Source organism: Orycteropus afer, unplaced genomic scaffold, assembly GCF_000298275.1.
Source record: "Orycteropus afer afer isolate SDZICR_OR568_19922 unplaced genomic scaffold, OryAfe1.0 scaffold00098, whole genome shotgun sequence".
NCBI classification, from domain to species: Eukaryota; Metazoa; Chordata; class Mammalia; order Tubulidentata; family Orycteropodidae; genus Orycteropus; species Orycteropus afer.
Window position 1 is genome coordinate 2,663,227 of NW_006921685.1, and position 13,284 is coordinate 2,676,510.

Consider the following 13,284-nt stretch of genomic DNA (forward strand, 5'->3'; position numbering starts at 1 on the left):
TACTCACTGTTTTCATTCAGGTTTTTCCATTAGTTGGTGCCTAATCCACTTCTGTATAGTTCCTTTCAAAGCTCAGGGCTCCAGGATTATCTTCTGCATTTCTGTCAATTGTTTTTTCTTTCCTTTGTTGAAGAGAGTCTGTATTGCTTGTCTGCCTATTCTTCCATCTTACCGGAAGTCCCCCTTAACTTTTTTTTAAGGTTTAAAGATTATCTCAGGGGAATAGTTTCTGGGGTTCATCTACCCTCTATGGCTCTAAAAAGCCTAGAGTCCATGAGAATTTGAAATTCTGTTCTGCATTTCCCCCCTTTTTATCAAGATTTTTGTATCAAGTCTTTGATGAAAATATTTAGTAATGGTTTCTGGGCACCATCCAGTTCTGGTATTAGGCAAAGAGGTAGTTGTTCATGGAGACAATTAGCCACACATTCCTTATCCTCCTCCTATTCTTGTCTCTCTTTCCTCTGTTGCTCCAGGTGAACAGATACCAATTCTTGTGTCATGGATGGCCACTTGCAAGCTTTTAGGACCCTAGACATTATGTAACAAACTAACAGGTAGAACCGAGGCACTCAATATGTTATTAGGGCAATTAAATGGGATGTTACATGAAACCATGAACCTAAACCTCCAAACCAAGGAACCAAATCCTGTGAGGTGTTTGGTTGTACATAAGCAGCCTCAGCTGCTACTCTTTCTTTTTTGGCATTTTAAAAATATGTCTATCACACAACTTTTACCCATTCAGCTTTTGACAGATGTACAACTTATTGATAGCAATTATAATAATCAGCTGTGCAACACTACCCCCAATAAATGTGATTTTTCCATCACTGTTAACTCCCCTTTCTTCCTTCTTCCTGACTTTGGTAACTATTAATACACTTTGGTCTATATAAACTTTCCTTTTCTTATCTTTTATAGAAGTGTGATCATACAATATTTGTTCTTTTGTGATTGGTTTATTTCACTCAGCATACTGTCTTCAAGCTCTACACTGTATCAAGACTTATTTCTCCTACTGGCTGAGTGGTATTCTTCTGCATGTATGTACCACATTTTGTTTATCAATTCCACTGCTGATGAACATTTAGATTGTTTCTACCTTTTGGCTACTATGAATAGTGCTGCAATGAACATTGGCATACAAGTCTCTTTTTGAGTCAGTGCTTTAAAGCCTTTTGGGTATATGCCTAGGAGTGGAATTTTGTCATATGGTAGTTTTATTTTTCATATTTTGAGAAACCATCACATTGTTTCCCACAATGGCTGCACCATTTTGCACTCCCACCAGCAATGGATAAAGCGTTGAAATTCCACACATCCTTGCCTATATATATATAATATATATTTAAATATATATATATTATTCTAGTCATCCTAGTGGGAATAAAATGGTATCTCATTGTAGTTTTGATTTTTCATCTATCTGATGGTTAATCATGCTGAGCATCTTTTCATGTGTTTGGTGGCTATTTGAATGTTCTTTCTGGTGAAATGTCTATTCAAATCCTTTGCCCATTTTATGGTTGGGTTATTTATCTTTTTGTTGTTAAGTTGTCAAGGTTTTATATATATTTTGACTATTAGATTCTTATTGGATATATGGGTTCTAACAATATTCTCCCAGTCAGTAGCTTGTCTTTTTTCTCTTTTTTTTTTTTGTAAAGACTTTTAATGAACACAAGTTTTTAATTTTGATGTGGTCCCATTTATTTTGTCTTTTGCTGTTTGGGCTTTTATTATATTAGGTAATCCATTGTTTAAAGCTTACCTGGCAGCATTGTCCCTGCATTTTTTTCTAAGAATTTTATGGTTTTAATTTGCACATTTAGGTCATTAATCCGTTTTGAATTTGTGTATGGTGTGAGTCATAGAAGTGGTTTCATTTTTCTGGATGTGAAAATCTAGTTTTCCCAGCACCATTTATTCTATTTTTTTAACTTTTTATTGTAATTTGGGTGAAATTTTACAAAGAAATTTCATTTTATATTCAACAGTTCAGACACATTTTGTTTTGTGACACTGATTACAACACTCACAATGGAACAACTCTCTTCTCACATCTTCCCTGTGGTTACCCTTTCCCTATGTCCTGCTTGCCTATGCATTCTTGCCTCCCTAGATTCCTCCCTGTGGAAATGTTGCCCTTCTGATCTCTCATAGCCAATTGTTCTAAAGAGTGCATCTCCCTGGTGTAGTTGTTCCTCTTGTAGGGTTGTCTACTGTTTGAGAGGTAAGCCATGGGAGGAAGTCCAATTCCCGGTCAAAGGGTGACTAAAGGCTATATTCCTGGGGGTCTCACCAGTTTCTATCCAATCAATAATCCTTGTCTTTTTTATGTTTTTGAATTTAGTTTCACATCTTTTATCCAGCTATATCCAGGGTCTCTAATTTTGATCCCTTTCTGAGTGGCTGACATTGGTAGCCACACACCATATACTTCTGGTCTCAGGGTCATAGAGGCTGAGGTTCCCATGGTCCATTAGTCCTTTGCACTAATTGTTTCCATGTGTTTTTTATTTTCTTCATCTCTGATCCAGACAAGGAAAATCAATAGTTGCATCTTAGATGGGCACTTGTAAGCTTTTAAGACCCCAGTTTCTAGTCATTTGTTGGTTGAGAAAAAAAAAAAAATATTTTGTTAAACATGTTTTGTATTCTCCAGTTAAAAGGATTTAAATGTGCCTACTTCTAAAGAGAGAGCTCTAGTACTGTAACACTCAACTTTCAAACATTCAGAAATCTCATCTTAATAGCAATAGGTATTAAGCAATAGGTAGGATGTAGAACAATATTTTTGTGTACTAATTTGTGTCAATTGAGCTTGATTGCCCCCTCAATCATGGTCCAAGCCCACAAGCCCAGTGACTCGCTCCCTCAAGGTGCTTAGTTATGGCTAAGAAGTTATCTTAATTAGCTCTATGATGCATATGGGTGCTCTATGATGCATAAGGGTGCTTTTTATAGCACATACAAATATGTATGAAGGAATATTATCAGCCAAACTTATTTGTGGTCATGAGTATATTCCCATTCACCTACCCATTCCTGATCTTCTTGCCTCTTTATCTACCAGCGTCATTAATTGAAGAGCTCTTCTTTCCCCATTGAACAGACTTAGCATCTTTCTCAGAAATGTTTCTCAGTTGAACATATCTGCTTTGAGCATGATGTATGCTCTTTTAAGAACTATGTATGTGGGATTAAATGGGCAGCGGTAACTAAAAGTATTAGACAGGACTCTTATGGAGGAGTGAGTTTATGCCAATTAAGGTAGAACTACTCAGAAAAAGAGGGTGAGAATGGTTGCACAAATCAAAGGATATAATCAGTATCACTAAATTGTACATTTAGAAACTATTGAATTGGTGTGAGTTTTGCTGTGTATATCCTCAACAACAAAATAAATGAAAATTAGGAAAAAAAATCAGTTGGCCAAAGATTTGTTGGTTGAGAAAAAAAAAAAAAAATTTGTTAAACATGTTTTGTATTCTCCAGTTAAAAGGATTTAAATGTGCCTACTTCTAAAGAGGGAGCTCTAGTACTGTAACACTCAACTTTCAAACATTCAGAAATCTCATCTTAATAGCAATTACCAGTGAATAAAGAAGGATATCTGCAAACCCTCTCCTACCCTAGCTGACTTATCATGAAGCTAATGATATAATCATAAGTGACTGTGTTTGGCACAAAGCAAATACTTTACATTTATCATCTAGGTTAATCCTTATCATCATCCCAAGGTTGATATTATCATGCCTTTTCTTTAGATGAGAAAACTGGTTTTTACACTGTCCTCAACCAATAAGCATGTGGTGATGTGGCCTAAGTTCCAGGATGCTGAAAAAGTGTAACACAGCTCTGTGATCCTAGACTGAGGTAGTGGGGAGATGGTGCCAGGAAGGGTATCTCTGATACCACTTCAATTGAACTTAAATATTCATAATATTTCTTTAAAAGTGAGGTAAGGAGGCGGGGGCTCGGCCGGTAAAAGATGAGCTGGCTGTTTAGGAAAGAAGTGCCCGAGCCTGCTCCTTCTCCTCCATAGCTTCCCCTTCAGCTGGACGACTCCAAATTGTAGCACGGGTTTCCAGCTTCTCAGTAAACGATTAGTGGTCAAATTGGTCTCCGCGGAAGCGGTGGCAAGACCCTCCTGCCTTCCAGTCACAGCTTTAGGACCCACGAGAAGAGCCGCCGCCTATTTTTCTCCGGACAGGGAGAGGACACCTAGTTCCCAGCGAGATGGGCAGCTCTCAGAAAAAGCTCACACAACTGAAGAATGGAGACTATTGCATATATTAAAAGTATATTGAAAGGAAAATAAGAAAGCCAGGATAACTCAGGATGGATCAGGCTAGATCTAGAGCAGATGGTGGTGGTGGTGAGGATGCCTCATCTGAAGACCATAATCACCACGAAAATGAGAGAAGATGGCAGCAAGAGCGTCTCTACCGAGAAGAAGCCTATTACCAGTTTATCAATGAACTCGGTGATGAAGATTACCGGCTAATGAGAGACCATAATCTTTTAGGCACCCCTGGAGAAGTAACATCAGAAGAACTACAGCAGCGGTTAGATGGAGTCAAGGAACAGCTAGCATCCCAGCCTGACTTGAGAAACAGAGAAAGTGGGACAAATCCCAGAGACTCAGAAGTCCCTCGAGAAAGCTCAAATGAAGATTCCCTGTTAAAATGGTTGAACACCTTTCGTCGTACCGGAAATGCAACTCGAAGTGGACAAAATGGAAACCAGAGTTGGAGAGCTGTGAGTCGTACAAACCCAAACAGTGGTGAGTTTTGGTTTAGTTTGGAAATCCACATAAATCATGAGAATAGAGGATCTGAAATTTATGGAGAAGATGATACAGGCAGCATTCCACTCTCAGACGTTAGCAGAGATCCTGGTAGAAATAGACATCAGATATCAAGCAGTCCTGTAGCTAGGCAAACAAGAAGCCAAACTTCAGTGAGTTTCAGTGGTAATAATTCCAACATGCCAAAGGTCTAGGCTTGGTTCAAGGGGGCAGAATTCAGCAGAAGTATCTTCCTCAACGTTGGGAGGATTAAGAAGTGGGGTTGGGGAACCAGTTGGCATTCCCAGGACTCATACTCCCCGTGCTAATTTCAGTGATCACACAGACCAACCAGGGGCTCATGAACTCAGACAAAGGGAGGGGCAGTGATTTGGAGCAGCACATGTTTGGGAAAACGGGGCTAGAACTAATGTCACAGTGAGGAATACAAACCAAAGATTAGAGCCAATAGGATTATGGTCTTCCTTCAGTAGTAGAAGCCGTTCACCAATCCAGAGACAGAGTGACACCGCTCATCATAGTTCACAAAGGGAAAGCAGGCCTTCACAGCACATCACTAGAAGTTCTGTTAGGAAGAGAGGGGTAACTCGTGAGCGTGATAGGGACCCCAGAGTTACTCCATACACCCCATTCTCTAATTCAAGACTTGTGTCAAGAACTACCGTGGAAGAAGGAGAAGAACCCACCAGGTCCTCTTCTCCTGTGCGACGACATCCAACAGTCACCCTGGACCTTCAAGTCAGAAGGATGCGCCCTGGAGAAAACAGAGATCAGGACAGTATTGCAAATAGAACCCGATCCAGAGCAGGACTAGCAGAAAATACAGTCACTCTTGAAAACATTGGTGGGGGCTTTCGCCGAACCATTTCCCGTTTAGAGCAGTCAGGGATTCGAACCTATGTTAGTACCATAACAGTTCCTCTCCGTAGAGTTTCTGAGAATGAGCTTGCTGAGCCCTCCTCAGTGGCTCTGCGGTCAATTTTAAGGCAGATCATGACTGGATTTGGAGAATTGAGTTCTCTAATGGAGGCTGAATCTGAGTCTGAGATTGAGAGCGGTGGTCAGCATTTACCAGAGATGCCCTCAGACCTGAGGGGCTTAGGCACAGTCACCGGTAGCAGCCAGCACAGCGACTGGCAGGCCCAAGAAGACAGCACTGGAATGCATGTTGACAGTGACACCAGCCAGCCTCATGCCCAGCGAGGTGACGGTAGAGGTGACAGGCAGCCGAGGAGTGCAGACAGTGTAGTGGAAACTGGAGCACTACCTATCCTTCGCCTTGCTCACTTCTTTTTACTCAGTGAGGGGGATGGTGACGATCGCATACGGGGTTTAACCAAAGAGCAAATTGACAATCTTTCCACCCGGAACTATGAGCATAACGGTACTGACAGTGAGCTAAGCAAAGGCTGTAGTGTGTGTATCAGTGACTACGTGACTGGAAACAAACTCAGGCAGCTCCCTTGCATGCATGAATTCCACATCCACTGTATCGATCGCTGGCTCTCGGAGAACTGGACGTGTCCGATTTGCCCGCAGCCTGTGCTAGGGGGTCCGGCGTAGCCAACAGCGGAGGACGCGGTGGCCCCTGTTCAAATATTGCGTTTCAGAGGTGCTGCCTGTGCGAGCATTCTCTTGTTGACTGACTCGTGACGAATGAACCAGGATGCAATATAACAGATTACAATTTGAACTGTTGTTTTGTGTGTGCGTGTTTTTAACTTGTGAAGAAAGGAAATTTATATAAATTTCAAAGGCAAACATTAAATTATCTAAAAGTACAGAGGAGTTCATATTGCTAGAACCAAATAACCTTGAGAATGTTTTTATTTCGGTAATTTTGTCCTGCTAAACACTTTTGTATCTGCAGACTTTAGCGGGTAGAAGATCAGTCTTCTTTTTCTTAGGACTCCAGCAGGCTTTTCTGGGACTTTAATGTTTCGTGTACTCTGTCCACACATGGACATCCAAATAAGCCTTTCGTTAACTTTTTATGATAAAGACAATGTCTTTTCGTGGAAGAGTGGCTGGATGTTTGCTAAATGAATGTAAATTACTTGAAATGTTCTGCAGACCATATGTGTGTATATATAGAAAGAGAATTTTTAGGTTTAATTTCCAATCTGAAAATGACCACTTTGGTTCTTATTTAAGCTCGTTGGCTATTTCTGCATCTGGCACAATGCTAATATTGGCAGGAACATCTCTGGGAAGACGTAGATTAAGGTGTCATTTAAAAATAGAGATAATTTACTGGTGCGTCTCTGACAATCTGACTTATAAGACAAGCAATATGTAATATTGAATGAGTATTTTTCTTTATTCAGAAATGGAAAATGGAAGCTTTAGTATGTAGAGGTTATTTAACTTCAGTTCAGCCTTTTTGGTGACTTTTTTGGAAAGTGCAAATAATTCCTTGGGTTATTAAGTAAGGTACATAATATGCATGGTTTCTTGAATTTAGTTTTAAAATCTAAAATGTCTAAACAGAATCAAATGCATAGATGTGTTGAGTTCACTTGGAGGCCAAATTAAAAACAAACAAACAAACAACCTTCTAATAAAGCAAAAAGCCTTTTGAGAGAATATAAACTTTATATAAACACAAAGTATGCATTAAAGATCTATTTTTAACAATAAAAATAAATAAATAAAAGTGAGGTAATAGTTCCTCTGCCACTGCTTATTATTTTGATCAAATTGAAGGGACAGTATGATTAAATTTCTTATGTTTTGACCATAACCCTTAGAGTGCAGTAGTGACCTGTGCCAAAGCAAAGCAGCTGCTGTTGCATACCCCCTCATACCTTTGCCATAAATGCCTCTCAGAACTTCTAATTTGTCAAACCTGTGCCTGACTAGGCTTTTTCAAATATTTGAATGAAGGAGGCAGAGATCTGTTACTAAAGGATAATCCAGATAATCAGTAACTGGAGGCATGGTCAGAGAAGAAGGTCCACTGCAACGGGTGAATGGGGGTTCATGTATCTTATAGTCCACACTGTAAAGAAGGGAGCTCTGGTAGCATAGTGGCTAAGTCACTTGCCTGCTAACCAGACGGCTGGCGGTTCAAACCCACCAGCCACTCCTCGGAAGGAAGGTTGGGCAATCCTACTTCCGTAGTGATACTGCCTCGGAAACCCAAGGAGGGGTCGCTATGAGTCGGGGCCAACTCGACGGCACATAACAACAACAACAACAACTGTAAAGAAGGCTGACAGCCTCCATAATCCTTTCACCTATTATCCTCCCCAACCCTACATTACAATTAGGTTATCTTTTTGTGAATTCTTATCCCTCTTTGTAATTACTCTGGATATCCAGATTCAACCTGATTTCACTTGTATAAAAATATTGGTTTAGAGGATTGTGACACATTCAGTTACTCCAATACAAGTAAAATATCCTTTTACAATTAAATATTAAAATGTGTATATTCTCTGGCTTTAAGCATTCTTTGGTGTCAAGAAGAAAAAGAGACTATAGCTAACAAGCAAAACTAAACTTATTATAAGGACACAGGAAGCACACAAAATGGTTGAAGACTAGAAAACCTTGAGGGACTAGAAAGCCATTGCTTGTACTAAGAACCTTTGATTAGGATGTTGCTATCTTTCCTTGTTCCTCACATCAAGATTCAAATTTCAAAATGGGAACATTTCTTGGCCTAGCTTGAGTTCCATTCTAATTCCTTAATTGAGTAGAGAGCAGAGTACCAAATTATTGTTTACTAGACTGTATCCAGCCCGTAGGGGATAATTACTCAACAGGATATTGCATATGGTTAGAAAGGGGAAATAAAACATTTGTATAGTATATTAGTTAGGATTCTGCAGGGAAATGGAACCAATAAGATACACAATTATCTATCTTTATATACACGTATATGTCTTTGCATACTGTCAAGTCTATTCTGACTCATAGTGAACTACTATGGCAGAGTAGAACTGCCCCATAGAGTTTCCTAGGTTGTAATCTTCACGGGAGTTCAGTAGGTATTTTCTCTCAGAGTGGCTGATAGGTTCAATGCATTAAACTTGTTGTTAGTGGCACTTAACCACTGTGCTCCATTAATGTGGGCTCCATTAGATAGATAGATAGATAGATATTTAAAGGAATTGACTGGGTCACTTGATAGTTGTAAGGAATGTTGTTGCATTGTTGTTATGTGCTGTTGAGTCAGACCCAACTCATAGCTACCCCTCCTTGGGTTTCTGAGGCAGTATCACGACAGAAGTAGATTGCCCCATCTTCCTTCTGAGGAGTGGCTGGTGGGTTTGAACTGCTAGCCTTCTGATTAGCTACCAGAGCTCCTGTCGTAAGGAATGGCAAGTCCAAATCTGTAATTTAAGATACAGGCTAGAAACTCTGGCACTCTGTGTCCAAAAGCAGAAGGCAAGGAGATGGGCTGGGAACACTAGCAAGATAGCTATTGTACAGCCTTGAGGAAGAACTGAAAATTTCAATATTTCCTCTTACAGCCTTTAACAGATTGGATGAGGTCCACCCCATTATTGAGAGTAATCTCCTTTAGTGACTTAATTGTAAATGTTAATCACACCTTCAAAATACCTCCGCAGCAACATCTAGGCTAGTGTTTAACCAAACAATTGGATGCCATAGCCAGTCAAGTTGATAAAAAAAATTAACCACCAAAGACAGGCAAAAACATTGGGGTCTAGTGTTGCCATAACAACAACAACAAAAAAAAGCAAACTACAAATGGATGGTTTTAAAGACCAAGAATTAATTTTCTGGGAGTCTTGAAGTCTGCGTTCAAGGTGTTGGCTCTAGGGGGAGGTCTTTGTTTCTTTTGTCACATAGTGCCTGTCTTGCCCACATGTGCCATTTTGTGTCTGTGTTCTCCTTTATAAGACACCATTTAGAAGGGATTAAGTTTAGGATTCACCCAATTTTGGTATGACCTCATTAATATAAGAAAAATTCTATTTCCAAACAAAATTTCATTCATAAGAACAGGGATTGAGATTTCAATATATACTTTTTTTTTTTTTTTGGAGGGGGGTGGCACACAATTAAAAACACATAGCCATTCAGCAAGCCATTTAAGTGAGATATTGACACAATTATCTGGAGGTCAGGAAATATAGTAATCTCCATTAAATTTCAGTTGAGCTTTCTCTCCCTCTCTATATATTTAGGTGATATTGAATCTTCAATCTCTCTTTCTTTCTTTTTTTTTTTTTTTAATACAGGTGACACTCCCAAATCTTTTCAGTGTCATTGATTATTTTGTGAAGGAGACTCGAGGAAATTTAAGACCATTTATATATTCAACTGATGAAAACTTTGGTATGTTCTTCATTTCACTGCTATGTTAAGTAAAACAAAGCAATCAAAAAAACCTCTGCTTATTACTTGTAATACCAGCCAGGTAGAAACACTTGTTTAGCCTTTAATTTATCTATTTGTCAACAACTCTGTGAAAATATAGGAGCTTTAATGTGTCGTGATATCTTGAGTTATTGAATAGGCCCATTCTAGCCCTGAGGCATATTGTGTCTAGAAATTTTGTTTCATCATTTTTGCCTTTATCAAACAAGTTCAGTGATAAGGGAAAAACAAAAACAAAAATAAAACTTACTGCCATCTAGTTGATTCTAACTCATAGCAACCTCCTTTGGGTTTCCAAGGCAGTAAATCTTTACAGAAGTAGATTGCCCATTTTCTTTCCATGGAGTGGCTGGTGGGTTTGAACCACCAAGTTTCTGGTTAGCACCAAATTTATATAGAGTCATGCAAACCAAATAGGGAATTTAAAGGAATGGTATGTCAGCAATATCAAATGCTCCAGACAGGTTAAAATAGATGAAGATTAAGGAGAGACTATGGCAATCAGCTATTAAACAGTAGATAATATAAGAGATTGATGCCAAGAAATTTGAAATACAGCTACTTGGCCAACCGACTGGAAGAGATCCATATATGTGCCCATTCCAAAGAAAGGCAATCCAACAGAATGAGGAAATTATTGAACAATATTATTAATATCATAAGCAAATATATTTGCTGAAAATAATTAAAAAATGGTTGCAATGGTACATAGACATGGGACTGTCAGAAATTCAAGTCATTTTTGGAAGAGGAAGTGGAACGAGGGATATCATTGCTGATGTCAGATGTAGCTTAGCTGGAAAGGAAAGAATACCAGGATGATGTTCACCTGCATTTTATTGACTAATGCAAAGGCATTTGACTGTGTGTATCATAAATTATGTATAATATCGCAAAGAATGGGAATTCCAGAACACTTAACTGTGCTCACAAGGAATCTGTATGTAAACCAAGAGGCAGTCAGTTGTCTGAACAGAACAAGGGGATACTGCATGGTTTAAAATCAGAAAAGGTGTGTGTCAGGTTGTATCCTTTCACCATACTTATTCAATCTGTATGCTCAGCAACTAATCTGAAAAACTGGACTATATGAAGAAGAACACAAGACTGGAGGAAGACTCAATAACAACCTATGATATGCAGATGACACAATCTTGCTTGCTGAAAGTGAAGATGACTTAAAGCCTTTACTGATGAAGACTAAAACTCTAGCCTTCATTCAGTATGATTACACTTAACATAAAAAAAAAAAAAAAAAAACAACCTCACATGGGGACCAAGAAGCAACATCATGATAAATGGAGAAAAAAATTGAAGTTGTCCAAGACTAGATTTTACTTGGATCCACAATCAACAGTTATGGAAGCAGCAGCAAAGAAATCAGGCATCATATTACACTGGGCAAATCTGCTGCAAAAGACCTCTTTAAAGTGTTTAAGAGGGATTCAAAATGGAGGCTCTGCAGTGAGCAGCACATTTTTTTTTTCCCCCTCTGGCATCTAAGGACTTTGAAAACTAGGTACGACAGTTTGAATTAGGAACTTTGGTGCTCTGAACAGCTCACTGAATTAGAGTGCACCAAACACAGAAAAGCAGAATTAGAGGAAAGGCACAGGGAGATTATTTAGGAAAGAGCTACTGCCGGAGGATGGACGGGCACCCGAGAGAGACCATTGGAAACCTTTTGGGGCAGTCATGACTGCCAAGCAAGGGAGGCCGCCTGAGATCCCTGAGCCAAGAACAAAGTCACCTTATAGCAGCTTACCAGCAACCACTACAATATCCCAGCGGGCAGCAGCAGAGACCTGCCTCCAGCAGCTGATTTTTATTGGTAATTTGGGTGGTCTGGGTGCAGGTGGACACGGGCACACTGCTAGATTCAGGTAGAGATGTGACTGTTGTGCCAGAAAGGCTAGCTCCCTCCCCTCCCAGTGGATCACAGAGTGGGCTTGGGTCAGACTAGGAGACGCCGTGCTTTTCTTTGCCATGGTTATCGAGACTGCAGGTCACTAGCAGGTTCTCCCCCGACTCCACCACAGCTAAAATTGCACGCATCTTTGGCGCCACAGGTGGGCGGTATCACAGACAAACTCCAGAGCCAACCATTACCGGTCTGGTGGGATTGTGTCAGCACCGCGGGCAGACAGGGCACAGAGAGCAAAAAAACTGCAGCTGAGCGTGGTCCCACGAATTTTGCCTTGGAGCCGTGCTTTGGCGCTATGGGGCCGTGGAGGCGGGGTCTTTGAGTGTGCTTGAAATTGGCAGAAATTTGTGACGCTCTAACAATAGGAATCTTTCCTGAGGTTGAGCTGCAGTCTTGCAAATAAATATGTCATCAATAATAGCCTGCTCAGGTACTCCCCTGACTCCAACACACCTGAAATTATGTGCATCTTTGGCGCTGCAGGTATGCAGTATCACAGACAAACTCCAGAGCCGGCCATTAGCAGTCTGGCGGGATTGTGTCAGCACTGCAGGCAAATGGGACATGGAGTGCAAAGAAACCACAGCTGGGGGTGGTCCTGTGAATTTTGCCTTGGAGCCACACTTTGGCACTGTGGGACAATGGAGGTGGGGTCTTTGAGGTGTGCCTGAAATTGGCGGAAATTTGTTACCCTCTAACAATAGGAATCTTTCCTGAGGTTGAGCCATCGTCTTCCAAATAAATACATCATCAATAATAGCCTGCTCAAAGCCCTAAAAACCAACCCTAACAACACCAAGCTTTCTTTCTTCTGCTCCCAACTTCTCGGCAATTAACTTCATTCATTCAATAGAAGAAACTATATTCAGCCACTTACCATAAAACCTCCTGCTTTGAACTCTAAACCCTCTTTACGAAAAACAGAAACACATATCCACACTACACACAGTGATTCCACCATCACAAATAAAACAGAACAGCGACCCAACACACCTGAATCAATAATAAAATAAAACACATCAGCTTCACCTTTTCAAAATATTAAACCATAAAACCAAGACAAAACAAATCAACACATAATCAGCACCTACAGACAACCTAAAGAAACAGTGCTCTACCAGATTCCAAGGGCTTAAGAAGAGGTTCTGCTTTCCAGTAACCCCAAGAACTCTCTGGACCTGTACTACAC

General features: G+C 40.1%; 1 protein-coding gene across 1 annotated transcript in view; it reads left to right on the top strand.

Annotated features, from left to right (window-relative positions):
- Positions 1-13,284, top strand: part of STAP1 (signal transducing adaptor family member 1) — a 114,273-nt gene that overhangs the window by 53,533 nt on the left and 47,456 nt on the right. Inside the window, exon 8 of the mRNA XM_007942799.2 lies at positions 10,033-10,129. Within this exon, the coding sequence (XP_007940990.2) occupies positions 10,033-10,129 (97 nt within the window). The remainder of the gene's footprint in view (positions 1-10,032; positions 10,130-13,284) is intronic.